Source organism: Camarhynchus parvulus, chromosome 7 (genome assembly GCF_901933205.1).
Source record: "Camarhynchus parvulus chromosome 7, STF_HiC, whole genome shotgun sequence".
Taxonomy (NCBI): domain Eukaryota; kingdom Metazoa; phylum Chordata; class Aves; order Passeriformes; family Thraupidae; genus Camarhynchus; species Camarhynchus parvulus.
The window spans coordinates 15,599,715-15,622,535 of record NC_044577.1 but is presented as its reverse complement, the minus strand read 5'-3'; the positions used below and the strand labels follow the sequence as shown (position 1 = coordinate 15,622,535).

The 22,821-nt window shown below is 45.8% G+C and overlaps 1 protein-coding gene across 1 annotated transcript; it reads right to left on the bottom strand.

Moving 5' to 3' along the window:
• Positions 1-18,374: 18,374 nt before the first annotated feature.
• LOC115905725 (tetratricopeptide repeat protein 30B-like) lies at positions 18,375-20,786 on the bottom strand. Its single transcript, XM_030952355.1, has one exon. It carries the CDS (start codon positions 20,747-20,749, stop codon positions 18,749-18,751), a length of 2,001 nt encoding a protein of 666 aa, XP_030808215.1. The 5' UTR covers positions 20,750-20,786; the 3' UTR covers positions 18,375-18,748.
• Between the last annotated feature and the right edge of the window lie 2,035 nt (positions 20,787-22,821).

Here is a 22,821-nt window from a genome sequence, read left to right as displayed (position 1 = left end):
ATTGCCCATTGATGGGCCCTGTTCTTTATTCTTGAAAAAGACTTGTGTGCTTCTGGACCACCAAAGCAATACTGGGTGGCAATTATTCTCTCCTGGAAAGAAGTGCTGTTGAGATAGTGCTAATATGAATCATCTTGCCCTAGTATGAATCATCATCACTCAAACCTTTCCAGTTCACACCAGTAAACATGCTCCCGCTTACTATAGCAGCACTAACAACCACAGGGGAAAGACCCCAGCCTTTTGTGCCAGAGCAGAGTTTTATAAACCCTGCCTCTCTGCCTGCACCCATGTGGTTTAGTGCTTCAGTTTTATTAACCACACTTCTCACAGCTTCTCAGCCTAGCCATGGGTAAGGCTGCAGCTGCAGGAGGTGTTTCTAAAATTCTCCCCAATGCAAAGAAATTGTGTGGCAAATCTGCTGCCTCTTTACTACAAAATGCTGCTTCTAATCCCTAGTAAACCAGCTGATTTGCTAAAAGAATTTCTAGTTATTTAATTTTATATATTTCATTTGTTATAGCTTATATTCCCCTTCCATTGGCTTCAATGAGTCTTCGAATTTTCTCTTTTTTTTTTCTTTTTTTTTTTTGAAAGGCACCTGTTTGGCTTGAACAATATCTTACAATTTAACAATTTCATTGCTTTCTCCCATACTTTCCTGCCTGCTCTCCCTAAAGAACACCTCTTTTTTGGTACTCTCCATGATCACAACCAAGTTTCTTAAATAACTTCCATGCTGAGTCTAAAGCTTTTAATTTCCTTGCTTTAAAGTTTTTTTTAGTATCTACTGCACTTAAGCATTAAGTTTTCTCTTCTGCGGTGCTTGTTGATGTGACTCCTCCCTGGGAGGCTGAGTTACAGCCTGGCCCTAGACACAAAGGGCAGGTCCTCCCTGACTCCCTCCTGATCACCTCTTCCTCAGCTCCAGCCTGGCCCAGTGCTTGGGTTAATGAATCTGATGGGAACCTCCTGCGGGGATGAAGGACAAAAAGAAAAAAAAAAAAACCAACAAGAAAAAGAATAGTTACCCTCATCCCCAGCACCTGGTGTGGGACTCAAGAGTAGTTCAGTGTTTCTTGCCAGACTCCTCAGACAGCTGGGTTTGGTTTCAGTTTCTGCCTGTACCTGGATGATGCTACAAGATGGATGAAAAGGTGCAGGTTCTCCTGATGTATTTGTATTTGGGAGCAGAACAACACCTGATTAGCCATAATCCTTATTCCTCTGTAAGAACAGCACTCAGACTGTCAGTCTGAGGAGAACTGGAAGGTCTTGGAACAGGAAATTCTGTGAGAAACCCTGAGCTGGCAGGAGGAACTTCAAATCTGTCTGCAGGGATCCTGACACTAATTACCTGCAGCCCACCCACACCATAGTATGCTTTTACAGGAACGCAGCGAGTCAGGTGTGAGGATGGCTCTGTTTAATAAAATCATAAGAGGTTTCCACAGTTTTGCAAGCAAACTACTTGGGATCAGAAGATCTGGAAACAACAGAAATGTGATGTGCACTGACATGTTTTTCTTGTTTTCCTTTGGTGCTTTTTAACTTTTCTTACTACTAGGCTGTAAGTGATAATGCTCCAGGGAAAAGCCAAGTGTGTACTTTAAATCTCCTTTTGCATTACGCTTACACCTCAATTTATTTTTTTTCTCTGGATTGGGACTCTACTAAAATAAACCTCTAAATCAAAATAACTGGGCACCTGAAAATATGCGCCAGTGACTTCCTGAAACAATTTTACAGAGCTTGATATTACCAGGCAAAGATGCTACCCTAACACCCTGTGAGTCTGTACTGACCCTGGATACCCATGGACAGCTGTCTCTCTGGCTCCTGGCTGCCCATGAAGGCTGCTGGCATCAAGAGATACATTTTCTCAGCAGGTGCCTTGTGCAGTGTCCCTTCTCCCTTCACGTGCATCCCTTGGTGAGCTCAATGCAACAGAGGCTGTTTCCAGTCACATAACGAGCAGCATGAAGACTCAGAGATATTTGGGACACACAGGGAAAACTCCCATAGTGCTCTGGAGTGGGCGTTTCTGTTTTGTCACCAGTCTTGGTGACTCCAGCTGGCCACAAGTCAGGAATTAATGCGAGTGTGGACAGCTGAGGAGGGGATAACTAGTGTCAGGAGAAATGATTTTGGAGGGAAAAGCTGTGGGTGGGTTTTGAAGCCGTCCCAGATTGGCTCAGTTGTGAAGGTGTGTAAGAATTCAGGTGGGATCACCCCAGTTGGTGGTGGTGGGGGTGTGCTGCTGGCTTTGGCTGAGCTTCACTGGTATCTAAGAAGTCAGCAGGGACTAACAGAGTGGGAAAGGCCATTTTGGAGTATGTGCGTCCACATGGAAGAGTTTTATTTTGATCCTTTCAAGCCCTCATTTTGCACATTTCTGATGTTTAGGGAATAGTATGAACTGATACTTGGAAGTAAAGCATGCAAATATAACATGGCAGAAGGAGGACTCTGGCTTCCTCTCCTCATATTGCCAAGGGACCCTTAGTAGAAAAGAACAAATGTCAGTCCAGAAAATTCAGGAAATTTGTAAACTTGGGAGTGTGGTGGTAAAATCTAAACAAAGATTTCAAGGTTTATTATTTCTCAGGTTTTAAGGCAGCTCTTTTCTAGAGTTCAAGTTCTTCCTATCAAGGACTGAATGAAGAAAACAGATGTCAGATCTTTGCAGACCTGAATCCAAATTGTGCAGTTCCAGATTGGCTCCATTTTCCTTCTCTCTGCATTGTTACCTTGAAAGTACCAAGCTCTGTTTTTTAGTTCTTAGTTTATTTTTTTGCCATTTTCTAGCGCCAGAGCACAATGTTTTAACTTTAAACAAATTTTTGTAATCAGGTTCAAAACCCCTCAAATAAATTATTTCATTTGAAAGTAGTAGCACTGCTAGTACTGCCTTTGACAGGATCTGTGCTAGCAGGGGTTGCAATGATGCATAATAGCACTGAGTGCTGTGACTGGTGTCTATTACCACCCAGAGGGAATCCAGAGTGTAGAACCTTAGCAAGTGACCATTTCCCCATGGATAATGGGACCCTGCTTGCTAGAAGGGTCCCTTGACCATTCTTGCTAGATAAGTCACGGAAAATAAATTACAGGTTTTTGTAATGACTGTTTATCATTGCAGCAGTGCTGGCCAGTCTGGACAAGTAATGAGTTTAGATGACTCCCTAGTTTTGTTACATTCCTGTGCCTTAAGAGTTTATTTAATTGAACTGCTGTGTTTTTATTACCAAACTTTTCTGGCTTCAACATGATGTGAGGCAGTTCACGGAGGAGGGGAGCATGGAACAGCTTTAATTGTTTCATATTCCCGTCCGCTGTTCCTCCTCCTCCACCCAGTCTCTCCAGAGGTGCCTCTGGGTCGGAGTTGAATTGAAAAGTCATTTAACATAAATGCTTTAGCATGCCTTGGTCCCCCAGGTACAGTGGGCAAGGTACCAAACTTCCAGGCATTTTAAGAACATCCTGAGGATGATGTGCCATAGCAACAGTGCTGCTGGCTGCAGTCTTGGCTTGCATGCTTTCCTTCAGCAACGCTGGAATTCCTCCTGCACTTTAAACAAGAACAGATGCTGTTCTCTAGGCTTCTTTCCATAAATATAGACAAACTGGGTCAAACTCTTTCCTCAGTTGCACTGAAGTAAATCAGAAGTAACTCCACTGACAGCCATGAACACTGCAGTGAAGTTACACAGGCAGAGCACAGAATTCAGACTACTCTGCTTGCCTTTGTATGTAAAAGCTGTCACTCCCAGCCAAGCTGAAATGCTCATTTACTGCAGCACATGGACAGCATTATTGTTACTACAGACTTTGTTTGGGTGGAAGTCAGTGGTTAAACACCAGAAATCTCAGTAGACAAAAGAGCAGACTATAAAGTTTTATGACTGCAGAGTAGGAGATTGCATCATGTAGGTTCGATTAAAAAAAAAATCAGAAACAATGTTATATTACATACTTTAGAGGTTTTGTCACTGAGTTGATTAGTATGACTTAGTTATTAGCTGTTAGTAGAAGCTTTCCACTGAGAAATGGAATTAGAAATACCAGTTGCTGTATTTTTATTCACAATCCTGTTGAATTAATCTCACTCTCCCAGATGCACAGAAAATGAGTCCTAAGGCTGTTTTGCAGGTTTAAATATTTGCCTATTTCTTTGTGGGGGGGAAAAATGCAATCTGTACAGAGAAAACCATGTTCTATAACAGCTGGGCTTCAGATGCACACACCAGAGCAGAAAGGGAAAAGGGCTGTCAGCCACATTTGGCCTTGGGCAGCTGTAATTTTGGGGACTGGGATACTTATTTTCCTGGGCTAGCACCAGTACCTTTTCTAACTCTCTTTGGCTCCCCCTGACTTTATCCTATTCCTTTGGTTTCCCTTTTCTTTTCTCTGCCACCCTTACAATTCTTCATTCTGCACCTCCTCTTCAAGCCCTGTGATATCTACTCTAGAGAAGGGCAAGGGATTAGATAAGGAAACATTCATGTTTTCTCACATGCACAAGAATTCACAGGTAGACGCATTCCTGAAACATATATATATATATATATTTTTTTTTTTTTTATCTTGCAGCTAGATCATCTACATCTTTTAAAAAGACAGGGTTTTGTCCAATCTCTGACTGGAAAAATTCAGGTATTTTCAGTGCCAGCACATACATGAGAAGATGTGGAAATGGTGGCAGAAGGTGTTGATGTGAGGTTTACCTGTGGACTTGGCTCTCAAATGCAATTTCTAGGTGCCTTTTAGACAGCTAAAACAGAAAGCCTTCAGCCAGACTGTAGTGAATTCGTTAGAAATACAAAATAATGTTTTCAGGCAGTTGTTTGTAGTATCTGTCCAGCCCTATTCCTATCCAAAGCCCTCTGCTTCTTCCTCTTCCTCCAGTTTTCCTGTTTTATCCTGTGTATTTTTAGCCAGTACAACCAGCGAGATCCAGCCTCTACTTGAACTGGGCTCCATTAGATCAGCTCACTGGGTTATGACATTTAAAGACAGGAAAAGCACAAAAAGTCATTTGGGACGGTAAGTTAAGAATTAAAAGGAGCTTTTGAAGGTGTGGCAGCCCCCAGATCAGCCGACCCCAGTGAGTGTGACTTGTACTGGTTGCAATGAACAAACATTGATGTTCCTCCAGCCTCTCAAAGAGAGCAACTGGGCTGACACAGCAGGATCCTGCTGAGTCCTGCTTTTTCACCTGATCCTGGGAGCCCTTGATTAGAGCACAAAACATGGGTAATGCAAGCCTTCAATTGTTTTCACATTTCTGCTTGAGCATGGTGTGCCCAAGGGAGATTGTAGATGTTTAGGAGTTCACTGGTAATCTTATTTTACCCATTTTTATTACTCATTGAAACGTACAGGGTTGAGGGGATTTTTTCTAGCCATGGTTTTGCTGGTGGAGAAACAGAAAGAAAAGAAATCCCTTTTGACATGGGAAATGATGTTATATTTTCTTTAATAAAGAGTAAATTTTATTGTGCACCAAGCCAATTTATAAATGTGGTCTCTGCAACTAGCACTTTTAATTACAGGGGGGGAAAATGAAATTAGTTCATTAATGCTGTGAAAAAGAACAGTGACCTACCTGCCAAATGGCAAGGTGGAAATAATTAATCTGGTCAATTAAAAAGAAACTGATAAATTAAAATGCAAAGCCATCCATGTGGTGCATTAAATTAGAGTTGTAATTTCCAGAATGTTGTGTTTATTGTCAGACTTGATCCCTTCTTTTCTTGCTTGCCTTGATTCTGTGTTTGGCAAGTCCTGTTAGTGAGCTCTTCGGCGTTCTATGCTAAATTCCTACGCCCATGCATATTTTGCAAAAGAGAGCCTGTAAGATCAAGCTCTTTGTGAAATCCAACTGATGAAATGCACATGCCTTGTTTTTATTGTCATATTACAAATCTCCATATTCCCTTTGTTTTGCTTTGCTTGTTTTCCCACTGTTAAATGTCACTTGCCTTTCCCTGGGCTTTAAATGACCAGGGGGTTGGTTCAGGCATGGGGCTGCATTGCTGGGGTCACCTCAATCAATTTATGACCTTAAAAATCTGATCCACATGGAAACTACTGGGCTGATGGACCTGAACCCTCAAGTATCCAGCATATTTGCTCCATGGAACTGGAAGTAGTAAAACAGTTTCTTTTCTATAAATATCAGTAACTCCTCTTGACATTTACAAGTACATAGTATTTTCTTTTACACACTGCATGATCTCAAAAGTGCTTAACAGATCAGTGAACTGTGTATCTGCTCAGCATTTGTAACTACAAAGCCATTATGTGCCCTGCACCATCCCTCACAAAAGCCTGGGACATTTGCATTAGCTCCTGTCCATCTCAAGGCCATAAATTGCAATAAGAAATATGGGTTACTTACTGAATGGTTGACCAGTGCTCTGATGCAGCCTACAGGAAAATATGAATGTTATTGTTTACTTTAACTAGGGCATATATCATACAGAGCCAATGGCTTCTCGTTTGTTAAGATGAGAGTCGCTCTCCTCAGAAGTACATTGGGGCATGTCCCATTGCTAGGGAAAAACCACACTGAAACCCAAAAGCTAGGCAGAGGATGATCTGCAAGTTTTATATCTGAAGTGTTAGAACTGGCAAGCATTAAAAATACAGGGGGAGAGCCAAGTCAGATGTTTCTGTGATGTGGTAAAAATCAGTGCGTGTTACAGCCTCTTCAGAAGGTGTGGGTTTGCCTCGTGAGAGGGAACACTACTAGATGGAATAAACAGCTGTGGCCAGAAATCAAATTCCTGGCAGTTCTGCAGCTCTGGTCCTCCTTTTCCAAAACTACAAATCACCAGGGGGATTTCCCTCAGCCCGTCTCCTGCCAGCAGCTCTGCAAAATCACCAGACAGCCCCCACCACATGGTTTTAACTCCTGAACACTCATATGTGTCAATTAGATTTCCTCACTAAACCCTTAAGACATGATGATTCAGAGCTGAATTATACACTCTGCACTCATTTTTCTTATCTAAACCAGCATATCATTGCCTGTGTCCAGCTGGGAATTTCCTCCTGGAGAGAAGACACACAAGAAGCTACTATCAGTGACCAAGTACAGGGTGAGGCAAGGGATAACAAATTTATTTACTGCAAATGAACACAGAAAATGTAAAATCTACCTTGAGGTATGAAACTTACAAAACTCTTCTAAAATCATGAGGTTTCTTAGCACCTCTGTCAGCTTCTGCTGTAATGGCCCTATAAAAACTGAGGTGGGTGTCCATTGCTGCATGATGAAAGCTATTAGTTAAAAAAAAAAACAAACAAAAAAACCCCAAAAAAACCAAAACAAAAAAAAAATAACCCCCCAAAAAAGCAAACAAAAAAACCAAGCACCCACAAAAGCAATTAAAAGGTTGCTGAGACCAGATACGTATGGGAGGCTGTCCTGGCATGACAAGTTGTACAAGCATTGCTAAAGTCAAGGGAAATCCCAGCCACCCAGAGTGCCTCTACCTTCTCTGGACTTTGTCCTGCTGACTTGCAAGGCTTGTTCTCCTCTCACCCCTGTGTCTTTCCACCAACCCATGCCCAGGGACTGTTGTGTCTCGCACACAGTTCCATCTCAGGTTCATATGTCCACCCAGGCTATGTGAGGAGACCATCTTATGCTTCTGGAGCATGTAAGGAAGTGCTCTTTTGTGTCATGAGCTTGTGTGATAGAAACCACACTTCTAATCCCTGTGCATTTTGCCTCAATGCTTTGCTGCCACAAATTTGTGGTCATGGATTTGGTGAGATCGGCTCTAGTGTTGCAGGTGTGGGAATAAACAAATCCCAGTTTGTGTTTCATGAGAGCGCCTGTTTTCAAACCCACAGCGGAAGGATTGAAGAAGAGAGGGTTTAAGATGGACAATAAACTGAACTATTTAAAATGTACTGTCAGCAGCCCAGTGAGCTCAGCATTCCATCTGCAAGGCCCAGAGCAGGAGGTGAGGGGCTGCTCTGCAGGCATCAGGATGCTGCTGCCTGGCCCCAGGAGCCACAGCCGGGCCAGCCCCTTGCTCTGCACAGGCGTGAGCAACCTTGGACTTGCAGCCATGCAGCCCCAGTGCAGGTGTGTGCTTCAAGGTGCTGTCTCAGCATGTCGTGTCCTGAGGCACAGATTCCCACAGGGATTTGGGAACCTCCTGCTGAAACAGTGAAGCTCAGGTGCCTGAATGCCATGCAGATCTTGGCCTGAGGGCTGTGTTGCTTCATCCACACAGTTGCTTCACCCCTGACTTTGGGCTAGTGAGCAAAATGGCAGAGGGGGTGTGATGATCCTTAAAAGCCACTTCTGTGGTCAGAACCCAGTCTTGATGCCTGCATGGATCAGGTCCCACTTCCCTGTCCCAGAGGGAAGGAGAAGAGCTGCTGCTCACTGCACTGGGGGCCATTTTCCTACTCAGGGCACCCCAAGTGTGCCCCTGCCTGTGTGATCCCTTCTGGGGGACAAAGGGGTAGAGGGAAGTGGCTGAGCTGCCACAGTGTGACAACTGTGAGATCCAAACCTGAGCTAGCCTTCCCTGCTTATGAAAATTTTTATTTTTCCAACAGGCTGTGTCTCCTTATGTTATCTATATTTGAGTCTTCCTCCTTTGCTCTTTGTGCCCCTTGCACCCTTGGTGTACTTGTCCTCATTTCAAAACCCACACATGCACCTCTGAGCAAGCTTCCAGGCTGTGGCATGTTTTATGTGTGTTTATTAGCTCCAAGGCTGCACTGGGATTACATGATGTCTAGATTTCCTTGCAGTCAAACTTAATATCCTGAGAAATGGGAAAATTTACTGAAATCCTGCAGTACTGCCCAGGGTGTGGGAGAGTCCACCCTGCTGTTTCCATGCCTATGTTGTTGCCATGGATGTGCACAAATATCTGGCTTGAATTTTTTTTTTTTTTTTTTTTTTTTTTTTGTGTGTGTGTGTGTGTGTGTGTGTGTGTAGGGAGCAGAGAGCGGTGACGTGGTTTTTTCTGTGTCAGGGTGGGACAAATGCACTTTAGGTAATTTTGCCACTGCCCAATTTAAATTAACGTGGAGTTGTGATGGGAACTCAAAATGTGTAAATCAGAAACCTACAGGGGAAAAATGATGGTGAAAACATGCTGCATGGAAAAAAATATTCAGCCTCCTGAGTACTATGGGAAAACAAACATGAATAGCTGTAAGCAATAATCAGAAGGATATGAAATGTATGCTGGTACTTAGCTAGTATAAATATTCATTGCTTCAGGGGAGCCAGGCAAGCCAGCATCAGCTGAGGATATTAGCTACATGTCATGGGCTGAAATATGTCTGTGAAGAAGAAAGGGGGTGGCTCCTTGCAGCTGCATTTGCAGGCAGAGCCAAAACGCAGTCCCTTGGAGGCACAGAAGTGCACCCTGGCCCCCCTGCAGCCCTTAAAGTCTTTATTCCATCCCAGTGCCCTCACTGCCGTCAGTGCTCCTGCTTGGCTGCTCCCAGTCTGGGATTCATTTCAATGGGAAAAATGGCAGAGTGCTCCTCCCTGGGAGCTTTGCTGCATACACGGGATGCTGGGAGAGGGAAGGTGCTGGAGGGTCCGTGCCAGAAGCACTGAGCTGCTCCCAAGGGCTGCTCTCCACACGGCGTTATCCAGCTGCAGGGCTACTGACACACAGCGGCAGCCTCGGAGTCACCCTCCTGTGACATCCCGCCTCTGCTCGCTAATGACGGCGGGCAGGCTCTCGGGGAAAAAATGCAGCAGCAAATCAGCCAGGTTTGCTCCCCAGGTTTAAAGTAAAACTCCCCCTGAATGAAATCCAGCACAAATCCTCGCTAAATGGAGATATGGTTATTGTTAATAGTGGAGCTTAGGAAGCCTCCTCTCCAGGACTGCATCAGATTGCAGGGATTTAGACACGCCAGGTGAAGAAAATGGCAGTCAGGAAAATGGGTAAATGAATCTGTCTTTGTTCAGTGTCAGGAAATTAATGCCAGCTTCTTAAAGCATGGGAAATGACATTGGCTGCCAAATACAAACTGCTCTGGATTTCATGGGAATAATTATGACAGTGAAGTATTTTCTTAACTTGACCTTAGGCCACGTACTAAATGGAAAGAAGTAAATTTGGCACTGCAAATGCAAACTGAGCCAAATTAACTTACACCCATGGAGGATCTGGCCTTAAAGACCCTGCTCCACAGGGCCAAATCCTGCTGTCACTTATGCAGGTGTAAATTTGACTCTGTTTTGCTGAACTGCATGGAATTACTGGGGCTTGCACTAGGTGAGTGTGAGCACAATTTAGCACTCAGTAAGGACCCTGCCTGGTGGAGGTCAGTGGTGTCCCAGCTGAGCAAACCCCCAGCTCATGCAGGAGCTCTGTAAGGCAGAAAAGCAGGGGTGAGGGGCCCCCTGCGGTCTGGACAGAAGTGCGGTCTGAGGTGGGAAGTCCTTGCCAGAATTGCATCCCTGTTTGCAGACAACCTTCTGGAGATTAGTTCAGAGCCAGCAACCCCCTTCTGAGGGGTGAGCACACATTCACTAACAGCTAAAATGAAATCCCAGTTTTTGTTGCTCTGCTTTGTACTTCTGGTTGTTTTCAATGTGTTGGTTGCCAGTCCATTCATGCTCATTTGCCTCCTGCCCCTGGAACCTTTAAGTTCAAATAAAGAAACAGTTATTGGCGCTAATACATATGTATTTGTATCAGCCCAGATTAAGACTTGATGTTCTAGGTTCAAACAACAAACAAAATGACAATGTTAGCAAATGAGATGATGATCTGTTTTGCATTCTCATTCTGGGCTCATTTCTACCAGTTTAATTCAAGAATTACTTTAGAAGGATAAAAAATGTGATAGCGCTCTATTGGTACAACAGGACAAACAACCTGGACTCAACCCAGCTTATATTTTCATCAGAAAAAGGAGAACATGTCAGGAAGGAAAAATATTTTAGGAAGAGAAATACGCCACAGCCCATTTTTGGTTTACATTTCCACAGTAATTTTATGGCAGAAATATTAAGCAAGTGTTGTCACATAAGTTGCCTTCCTCATCATCTAGAAGCAAGGCTAATTACTTAGTTAACACTCAGAATGAAAGCATTGGTTGTTCAGGTTTCTTGTGTAAATATGCATCTAATTGAAAAATGGAAATCAGAGAAAATAATTCTGCAAAACATGGTACAGTCTTAAATTACAGGAGGTTAATACACATCCTCAGTGTTTTCAATTGCAAAAGATGGGAGGTTTCTATTTAATGTGTCTCCCAAGGGAGGAATTATCTGATCTCTAACAGGAGAAAACACCAAAGCCAAGGCAAAGGCCTGCTATTACTCTATCACAGAAAAACATGTTTCTTTGAAATTTCATCAGCTAGAAAATCAGTGAGTAAGGTTTCAGATTTCATAGAGGAATTTTACTGGGTTTTTTTTAGGCACAAATGATAAAAATGCTATAAATTCTATCTCAGACTCTGCAAGTGAAAGGTTTAAGAGATTATGTGAGTAAATCATTCATCCCTTCTGAATATCCTGCTGATAAAAGGGGTCCCCTGATGTGATATATACTGTCAGGTTTGAATCTGAAGCAGAGAATTTCTTTCAAGTTCCCTTCAGGGAATCTGTACATTTTATGCTGAATATTAGGATCACCTCTCCAGGCATGGAGAGGAAGCTAGAATGAGACCCTAAAGCCATAGAGAAATTATCAGAAAGAGATAAACTGGTTTCCTTTTTTTATTAAATTCTCCTATAACCAGCTTTATAACCTAGCAAGTCACAGAAATTTCACAGTACATTACACATGCTCGCTGGCAGGCATTTCACAAGATCAGGGAGGCGTCTCTACGCGTTCTGCCCTCGATTGAGCACAAAGGCAGAGGGCAGGGCTCCCGCATCTCCCTTCCCAGAGACGCCATCCCGCTCTAACAGCTTTATATTTTGTTGACTGTTTCACTGCTACCGACTCTTGTTACCAGCATTTCATGCCCTCCGAAGCCCTGATACATTCTTGCGAGGCTGAGAGGCAGAAAAGGAGGTGGCCTCGGTTATGCCGGGTAGAGCTGCGGCTGCTCCCCATCTCTAAAGGGATTGTTGCCTTGCACACGATTGCGAGCGCTCAGCAGAGGCGGGCGGGGCGGTGCTGCCGCGGGTGAACGAACGCTCCCCGCGGTGCCACCGGCACAAGCCCGGGGCGCTCCGCTGAGGTCAGGTGTGCGTGGGACTGAACAAAAGCCTGCCTAGAGGTCACTGTGCTGCTTCGGAGCAGGTTCCTCCCCAATGTGCAGTCCCTGTAAGGTGCTGGAGGGGAGCAGGAGGCTGCGGTGGTGCATAGCAATGCCCACATCCCTGGGCTGAACGCACTGGTAACCAAAATTGCTGTCCTCCTGCTGATGCTGAGAGGCAGCACAAGCCCTCTCTGCTGGGCCGTGCATGCCCTTGCTCCTCCGAAACGCGGGGCAAGGGCAGTAGGGATTTCCTGGAGAGCCGAGGGCAGGCCAGCGCCGGGCCCGAGGGAGCAGGGATATTGCCTTTCATCGCTCGGTTGGGACATTCTTTCTCACCAGCCATGAGACGCAGGGAGCTCTACCGTGGGCTGGGAAGCGCGGGGTTCTGCTCCCCTTTGTGTCGGGAGCGGCCCTGCGCCGGCGGCACGGCCCGTTCCCGGCCCATTCTCGTTCCCATTCCTGTTCCCGTTCCCGGCCCATTCCCGTTCCCGGCCCGTTCCGGCTCCCGGCCCGTTCCCGTTCCCGTTGCCGTTGCCGTTGCCGCAGCCGGCCCGCGGGCCCCGGCCCAGCCCGGCGCAGCAGCGCCCTCTGCAGCACGGCCCGACCCCGCCGCAAGGGTCCCTCGGAGCCGCTGGACCGGGCCGCGGCTCCTGGTGCTTCCCGGGGGAAATGCTGTGTCTGCGCACCTGCGGCAGCGGCGCGGGGCTGTCGGTGCTGGCTGCGCCTTTGCTGCCGGGCCGGCCATCAGAGTGTGGCGCTCGACGCTGTAGAAACGCCATGTGCCTCGAGCTGCTCAGCAGGGGAACAGCAAAGGATTTATGTGCGCCCTGCATGCCCCGTCCCTCAGCGCTGATGGTGCTTCTCCATCTCCTCCTGCTCCGCGTGGGAGCCGCGGTGATAAATACTATTGACAGAGCAAGAAAATCCGACAGGCCGTGTCGAGCGCTCGCGTTCCCGTTTGCCGGCCGTGTGAGCGGCCGTGAATCAGCCGAGGGGCACACAAAGAGCTCTGGGAGGCACCAGAGACGTGCAGCTCAGAAAAATCCGAGCTGTGCTAATTTTAATTTGGAAAACGGCTGTTAGTAAACAGTTCAACCCAACAGGATCTGAGTGTTAGCCAACTCCCTCTGCCCTCTCCCACGGGAAAGAGAGCTATAAAATAAAACCGACTCATAAAAAGCTGTTCGTCAACCTGTTCCCTGCTCGTGACACAGGCTGGAAAGGGTCCTAGGGTCAGAGCTGGGGGAAAGGAGAAGGTGAACAGCAAAAAAGGCTGAAATTCAGGGAAGCAGATGACTGTGCACAGCAGAGGACAAAAAAGCCATGAGAAGCTCAGACCGTTCAGAGCCAGTGCACACATTCATCACAGGAAGTTTAAAAGTTTGTGATGCTGAGTGATGATTCCCATGTTCCAGAGAAAATTCCTGGCAGGGTGGCTGTGGGCACACGGGTGTCCCGGGGCTGGGGCTGCGCTGCAGGGCTGATCCTGTGCGAGCTGGCTGGCAGCGCTCAGCCCTGCGCTCAGAGCCGCGGCAGCTCCCTGCTTGCTGCCGGAGGCTGTGCCTCGCCAGGTCCAGGTGAAGGATCAGAATGCCCTGCCAGCTTCTGCTTCTCCTTGTGCAACAGTGATGTTTTCTTAATGTGCAGTAGCTGCGCCATGGGAAACATGGGGTTAGCTGTTTTCTAAGCAGCATTTAAAGTGGGTAGAAACAAGGGGTTTTGTCATTGAGTAAGACTGGGGTTGCAGCATTTCAGTGCTTTCCAGAAGCTGCACTTGGATGGCTTGAAATAGTAGTCTGTGAAAATGGGTATTTTTTAAGGTGCCAATTTAAGATTCATTGAAGTAAATTTGAACTTTTCAATTAGTTTTCCTGGCCTGCAGTTTGGACTATAAACTACAATGAATTTAGGGGAAGATCTTCAAAAATAGAAATATTCTGGACTGTTTGGTTTGGTTTGGCAAGGCCTGCTCTAAGGCTTTATTGGTTTCAATTCTAGGCAAGATCTAGGAAAATTATGCTAATCAAAAGGTTCTTAGGGAAATGAGTCCAAATGTCTCAATTTCTCTACTTATTGGAAAAGCATCAGCCAAAAAAAGAAATGCTTTGCTGAAATAGAGCCTGGAAAGTTTGCCAGTAGTTAAAGCCCCTTTCACTTCATTTAGAAACTGTTTCTTTATGTAGAATAGGTCATCCAAATGAGGTTCAAAAAACACTTTCTTCAAAAACATAAAGAACATGCACATTGTCCTGGCCATACCTACTCCTTAAGAAGACAGCAGGTTTTAGCAGAGTCCCAAAATAGAGAGGTATTTCATTCACTCAATGGTTAAAGAGAAATGAAGGAAGAGAAGCCTGAGGGAGAGGAAGGGATGGATCTTTCAGTTCACACAGCCACATTATCACATCAGTGTTCCAAATCTAAATTTTTCAGGGTTAGGTCTTCTGCCTTTGCTGGAAGCTAAAGCCAATATGGATTTGTGGAAGTTTTGAACTCAGATTTCTAAAATAGGATGTTGTCAGTAAGATATTGTGGAATGGGCTGTCAAAACCAGTATTCTTGTATGTAACTTCACCATTTTTAGAGAAATAACATTCCTTGTTCTCCTGCTAAAAGGAGCTTGCATACCCAGTAGAAGTATGCACAACTTTCCCAAGGAAGATGGTCATCATGTTCCTCCCAGCACTGTCTAGAGTGAGACTCTGCTGTCTTACCTTTTATCTCTGTCTTACCATAAAGTCAGCCACCCCTTGATTACAGAAATTTTTGGATCAGCTCTGACTGTGGAGCTGATCACAAGGGTCCCTGGCATTCACTGCCTGTGTTGTGCTGATAGTGTCAACAGACATTTGATGGAGATTTGAGCACCAAGGGGCATGAAGTAACTTGTATCTCAGGCCCTCTGTGCCTCTCCTGCTCCTGCCAGTGCACGTGGGCTGCTGTCAGAACGTTGGTCTGAGGCCTCTGCTTGTGCACTGTGTGCTGTGATTACTGCAAAGGTAATTGTACAAAAAGATGTGTCCACTGCAGTACAACACAGTTTGTCACCTGTAACATGGGTGTCAAGCCCATGCAAGTTTTGAGGACAAGGACATGTCACAAGATGACCTGTAAGGTGCAAAAGAGGCTATTAGTGCAAATAAAATCCTGGTATGGTGGTGGTATACATGGGAAGCGTCTAGTACAGCTCACTTTTCAGACACTGATGCTGCAACAGAGGGCTTCTTTCCCCTTGCTCCCAATAATAATTTAATTAAACCCCAGACCAACAGAGGCTCTTACTTAGGAATCTGAGCTTATCTGCAGCTGTTTGCCCATTGCAGGCCCAGTAAATATGATCAGATGTTTCTGGGTAGTGTTTTCGATATGTTTTTGGAACAAAAGGACTCTGCTGGCTTTAAGGCATTAATTTAGGCAGATTTTACTATATGTATAGGGAGCACAGACTGTTACTTGCTATCTTCCTTCCTCTGTAAATAAAAATGTATATGCTTTCCTTTAAAAATGTATTTTGTGTGTAAGTCACATAGTGATAACATTAAATGTGGTATAAAGATGGTAATAAAAGTGGTTGTAACATTTATATATTTTTCATGACCAAAGTGCTCTGCAGTGGGAGATGCTATAAACATGTGCTTGCCACTGGAGGAAACAACAGTCCTACACTGCAAAAGATGTCAGCCACATGAGTGCAGGCCCCAGTTCTTCTGGGCACAGAGCATGTGGGCAGGCAGCTCTCCAGGACAAAACGAGGGTGAGGTGTCTGCCCCAGCATGTCACTGCCATGGGAAGGTTGTGTGCTACTGCTGAGGAAGAGGCCATGGTGGACAGGGAGGAAAATGCTGCTGGAATGCAGAGACTCCATGCAGAAGCATCTCTCAATGCAGCAGAGGAGGAAGTGCCTGTCCCAGGCCTCCTCCTCCTTGTACCTCAGCCTCTGCCACTTCTCCCTCTTCTTTCTGCAGCAGAGGCTTCTCCACTTTGAGGTCCTTATGTTCACTATCACCCAACCTGCTCAGAAGCCCTGGGTTGTCTGCAGGCACAGCATAGTCCCTGAAGAAAAGCACATAAAAGCAGCAGGAAAAGGGAAGAACAGGAAAAATGCTGCTCTTTGCACTTGTGTTGTGATGTAACAGGATGAAGCAAATTCCAGGCATGCCGACTGCCCTCTAGCCGTATCATCTAAAACAGCCACAGCTTGCAGAACTCCACAGCCTTTTTTGGGGATGTGTTTCCATTGGGAGCATGGCTCATCTCCCTGCCCAGCCTGCGGGGCCGGTGCCTTGGCTGCAGCGGGCAGTGTGTGCCAGAGCTGGTGCCACAGCTGCCTATTCGCAGTGCAGCCCTGTGGGCACGGGAGGCAAGGAAGCAATGAAGCACTTGGGGCTGCAAATCCTGGCACCAGTGCCCTCATGAAAGCCACGCTCTGGCTGTATGGAAAACCAAGAGCATATCAGTGTCTGAACTGCTCTCCATTAGAGGGCATTCAACATTTGCAGGGGCACGAATCTGCAAAGTGATTTTTTTTTTAATGTCCAGTGACTTTTATGGAAAACACACAGTGAATATTAAATAAAGGGCATTGCCTATTAGTGCACTTCAGACACTGTTATGTGGTGTGACTTTTTAAAAACTTTTTTTTAAAGGTCATGCTGTTTATGCTGCATAATATATAATACAATTGCACTGTAAATTACAGACATGCTTTACAGCCTGCTGCTGTGCTTCATGGAGGTGAACAAAATTTGAAATCACAGGTCTCCTCCCCATGGGAAAACAGTTGTGGGAAATATTTAATATCACAATAATCAGGGGCTTAATGGCCTCGTGATGAGCTATGGAGGCCTCTCTAGGACACCTTGCTGCATCTCCTGCCTGCTCTCTAGTCTCTCTAGAACATTTTTCCATTCTTAACACTGTTAAATTTGATTTTAATTTACTGTTATACGACATTTAGGGTAAACTGTAGCATTACCTAACCCACAGCATTTCCTTTAGTCGTACATGATATGCTCAGCCCTGACAGGTTTCTCCCCCAGCAGACAAGAGTTGACTTTCTCTGTGTTGAAATGGCTGTAGGCCTGTGCAGTTCCTATATACATTTACTCTCTGGAAGGATTAATTATTCTATTCCTTTATAATAGCTTCAAAAGTTAAAAAATGCTGTTCTCTTTCTTCTCAGGTAAACCAGAGCATAGAAACTGAATTCTGAGGAACATGCAGACTTATTCAAATATCCCCTCAGGACAGCTCTTCAGGGAGCCAGTATCAAAGGTAAGCAAATGAGTTAAAGCCAAGGATTTTTGATCCTTATTTTAAAAACTTCAACTCACAACATTGCTTCAAAGGGCAGAATACACAAAAAGGAGAGCAGCCATGGAGCAGAGAACCAGACTGCATAAAAGCACTGGAAAGCATTTTGGTCACACTTCATTGTAGAACACATAGGTTTGAAAAGGGATGGGAAGACTGTTGAGAAAATGCACAGACTGATGCCAGGGTGAAGGAAATGCCAAGTAAAGGAATTAAGCAAATAAACAGGGTTTTGGAGAAGTGTTGAGAGGTGCAGGAAGAGTGTAAGACAAGGAGGAAACAGAAGCAGATTTCTTCCACTGAAGGGTATAGGTTGTAAGCCTTGCATGAAGTTGAAGTTACAATGGGTTTTTCTTAAAGAATTTCACATTCACGGGTCTCCTACCAGAGACTGTTTTAAGAGTAGTATTTGGATTGGAGGGGCTGCACACAGAGGACTGAATTACTAAGTAAGCCCTTGCTACTGAATAGGTTTTCAGGGCAACAGCTGCCACCCAGATGGTGTGGGCACTGGGACTCTGAGGGCAGCACTGAGCAGTGTCTCTCAAGCCAGTTGTCATAACAAATTTTATTTCAAAGATAGATCTAAACTGAGGTATCATCCTAATAGAGCCTTCTTGGAAGGCTTCATTCCTGGTCCCTGTATTAGTTATAGAATTTGCTAGAACACTCATGCATAATTAATGAGTAAGCAAAGGGAAATGTTTGTTTGTAGAACTGATTTTTTAATATAAAGCCATTTCTTGTGTTTAAATATACTATTGACGTGATCTGCAACATATTAAAAATACCTTACAAAAAGCAGAAGAAAGAAACTTTTCACACACAGACACAAATTAGAGAATTAAAACAACAGCTTCTTCAAATTCTATCCTAGAAGAGACAGGTAACAAATTTTTTCAAATGTCAACCAATGAAAAGAAACTTGATCAAATTTTAAGAAGGATAAAGTATTATCTTACGGGTGAAAACTCTATGGTATTTCTATAATGACATTCTTGGTCAACGTATCTTAAGTTGTATTTAACATGACTGGTTACTGAGAATGCTCCTAGTTATCTGGTACAGCTAAATTTCATGAAAATATTGTATTTTCTACTGAACATTGTTAAAATACAGCAAAAAATCCTTAGAGATTTTTGTGAGGGTTGGCATTACCTCACAAGCACAAGAAAAGAACAAAGTTCTCATTTCTGATGTATGATAACAACATTTACTCAGCCCACCCAGTGATCTTATACATCAGTGCCCTCAAAAGCCTGGCTTCATAGGTGACTGTGTTTTTCCCACTGTGCATCCCACTCTCTTCCAGGGGGTGCTCAATGACAGCTGGGATGTTTCTTCCATACTGTTCACACTGCTTCAGAAACTGCAGGCACTCCTGGATGGCACTGTCCCGCAGCATGATCATGTGCTTGGACATGTTCTCCAGCAAGGACAGGAAACACCGCTTAGCGTAATACCACGTGTCCGTGCTCAGCTTTTTGTTATAGGGCTCCAGGCTTTTAATGATCCTTGAAATACCAAAGTCGTAGTTTCCCTTCACACAGTACAGGGTACCAATGACTATATTGACAATGCAAAGATGGTAGGTGTTTTTATCAGGGTGATCATAAGACAGCTGCTCTTCTGCCTTCTCAATCTTCCTCATTAGTTCCTCTGCATCCTCATTCTGGCTTGTCAGGATGTAGGAAACGCAGAGGTTTGCTAACACAATGGCACTGACATCGAGAATGTTGTCGTAGTGCTTTTTAACTATTGGCTCATAGAAGCTAATAGCCTCTTTATACTTGTTCTCCTGCATGAAGAGCACGTGAGCCACATTGAGCTTCCACACCTCGTGTTCCTTGCAGAACTCCACTGATTTGTGGAAGATCTTTTCTACCATTGTGTAGTTCTTCATGTCCCAGTAAATCTTTGCCTGGGCCATCAAGACAGGTATATATTTATCCAGAGTCTCATCATATTCATTAATTGCCTTTTTTAGAGCTTCATCATCCCAATTTTGCCTAGCTTCTTGTACCTGTTTTGTGAGTTTTCTCAGCTGCTCAGTCATTGTCCCTGCTGAATCATCTAGCTTGTGGAAAGCCTCCTCAGGGGCAGTTTGACAAGTAATAATGGCATCCAAGAAGTTGTACAGATAAGGTGTGAGCAGTTTGTAAGTCAGATGGGCATTCTCTGCCAGCACATCAGCTGCCAGGTCATAGTATTGATGCTTGCAATAGAGAAGCAGCAAGTTTCCAAAAGTTTCTGGTGGACAGGGGTTCTGCAGGAGAAGAAACTGCAGCTTCCCAAACCCATCAGTGGGCTGGCTGTCCATGTTCATGAGTGCCTGGTTGTGCAGCGTGACAGGATCCAGCTCCTCCTCGGCCCTCGGTGGCATATCCGTGAGCGCTTCCTGCGCCGCTCGCACGTTGCGCAGCTGGTACTCGATGGCCGCCTTGAGGTTGAAGGCCTCCACGAGGGCCGTGCGGTGCAGGAGCAGCGTGTTGCCCACGCTGCGCACGTCGATGCCCTCGGTGGTCATGCCCACGTTGAGCTCCGGGTGCTGGTGGATGCCGCGCTTGATGATGTCGGATATGTACTTGAGGGCAGCGTGGTACTGCTTGGCCGCGTAGGAGCACAGTGCCATGTTGTAGGACAGCTCCGGGCAGTACCCCAGCACTTGCATGGCGCTGGCAAACTTGCCGCTGGCCTCTTCGTGCCGGCCCTGCCGGTACAGCAGGCAGCCCAGGTTGACCTCGGCATCGGCCCGCTCCGACGGGTCCTCGGCCGCTCCGGAGCCGCCATCAGCAGCGGCGGCGAGCTCCTCCTCCACCAGGCTCTGCGCGGCCGGGAGGTCGCCCTGGGCATAGTGGACAGCGGCCTGGAGACGCAGGGCCCGGCGGTGGAAGGCGGGCACGTCCAGCAGCGGGCTGGCGACGCGCAGGGCCTCGGCGAACAGCCCGGCCTTGTAGAGGGCCTGCGCGTGGCACAGGCGGTACGGGAGCAGCTGCGGGTGCAGCGCCACCAGCTGCTCGTAGCACTCGGCCGCCGCCGCGAACTCCTGCAGCTGGTAGTGGCAGTAGCCCAGCAGCGAGAGGCACCCCCGGGACCGGCAGCTCTTCTGCAGCCCGCGGTTCAGCAGCGACACCGCCTCCGCGAAGCGCCCGCTGGCGATGAGCCCGTACACCACGGCGGTGTGCTGCCCCTCGGGCACCGGCGCGGCCTCCATGGCCGGCTCCGGCGCTGCCTCGGCGGCGGCGGAAGCGGCGCCATCACTGCCATGGCAACGGCGCGGCCGGGGCGGAAGTGCTCCCGGGCGGGCGGGCGCTGTCCCGCAAGCGGCGGCCATGGCGGCGGCCGCCCTGCCCGGGCCTGACCGGTCGCCCTGCCGCCACTGGGAGCTAGTGCCGGCAGCGGAGCCGCGTCCTCTGCCTTTGCCCGCCCTCCTCTGCTCCTCTCCCTGCGCCCGTGTCCCGAGCGCTGACACCGCGTGTTCAGAGCCGGTTCCGAACTGGCGCAAAAAGCAGGATCCTCGCTGCTTGGGCAGCGAATATTTCCCTCATTTCGGGATCTCGTGCAGCCGGGAGGAATAAAGAGTAAAAAGCTCCTGTATTTCTAAAAGCTGTGTAATAGTTCCCTTAAGCAGTAAATGATGTAAAAGCACGCTCTAAGCTACACACGTAGCCCAGGGCAGGAGCCATTTAACCTCTGTCTTGGGCTTTGCCCACATGAAACATCCCCTTTACAGCCCATTAAGATCCAACATTGGTTAAGGCTGGTGGATGGCAGGAAGTATGTCTGTACCTTGGCACAATCCGACAGCTTTCCTGCAACTTCCAGAAGTAGAAAAAATTACTTCCAACTTTTCTTCTTCAACAATGTAATTGTGCTTTGGCGGGACTCCTTTCCCCCCATGGTATTTCTGATCAGTGATACTCTAGACCACAGACTGTATAATCTGTGTAATTTCTGTGCATGTGAATAGCTACCTTTGAGTTACCAGGCAGATCTGGTTTCTAGTAGTTCCAGACTAATGCCAAGCATATCCAGGGAAGGAGTTTGGTTTGCCCCCAGGAATGAGTGCTGCTAGGCTGTGTGTCAAAAATCATATCTGGGCCACTCAGTCTCACATGTTTTCAAGATCTTCTATTTGTGTGATTCAGTAACCAATAGATACAGCTCTGGTTGATCCCAACAAGTTTCAAAGAAAAGTAATAATAATAAAAAAAGAAAATCGTAGTAAGGTGTTAAAATTATTTATCTTTTTAAAGACCAGTAAACCCAAGCTGCTAATTTCAAAAGCATGCTTTGAAAGCTGAACCAGCATAGTTTGATCTACTAAGCAAAACAGTAACAGTTTTAAGATTAAAAAAAAAGGGAAATGATGCAGAAATCTTTTAAGCTACACATTTTGCAAGTATCTGGGATTCACTTGCCTTAGAACAGACACATGGTATTTCTGTGCATTTGTCAGCTGTCTCCCACAGGCGTATTCCCCAGAAAACTGTAGGATGAAATGGCCTACATGCTTAAGAATTCATAATTGAATACAAAGTAATCCAAGAAAGAAAAGGTAACAAGCAATATACAGGATGTATTCCAATAGTGGTACATTTCAGCCACTTTGGGGCAGAATCTCTGGGGCATCTCATACATCCCACTTCAGTGCTATGTTAGAAACCATTCACATGATTTTACTCTTTGAAAACCCTTTCTTTGAAAAAGCCATTAAAAAACCTTCTTGTTCCCTATTTCTTGCCCATAACACTCTAGGCGTTGAAGTGCCTGTTAGTATGTTTTATGTATCTTTGAAATAAACCTGTTTTAAACTTTCACACAATGCACAAATGACTTATCAGGAATTAAAATTGGTTTGATTTTATAAAGGGAAAATAAGTATTTGGCCTGTAGACTGAAACACTCCTGTTTTTCCATTAGAATGAATTAATCTAAACATTACAAATTACATTAGGCACTGCTGGTTGCAGTTTTCAAAAACAATTTGTGAGTACTAGTATTGGCTTTGTTGGTAACTACAGGCACATTATGAGATTGCAGTGCTCTCTAAGAAGACGCAATTAGCAAGGTCACCAGATCAGAAAAATGCAGCTGCTGTACCAAGGACACCATCTGAAGAAATACCTGAGCTGGAATGAAAGATACTTGTCTGTGCTGTGGTTACAAAACACACAACTGACCTTCTTGGCAAGACCCCTGGCCCTGTAATTGTAGGGGTTGGCTGAGACAGAGCTGTGTGGGGAGTTCTGTGCCTGCCTGCCACATGAGGCAGCCACTTTCAAC

Bases quoted from the DNA above. Each gene is read 5' to 3' on its own strand.
- LOC115905725 (XM_030952355.1), bottom strand. From the start codon at position 20,749: ATGGAGGCCGCGCCGGTGCCCGAGGGGCAGCACACCGCCGTGGTGTAC.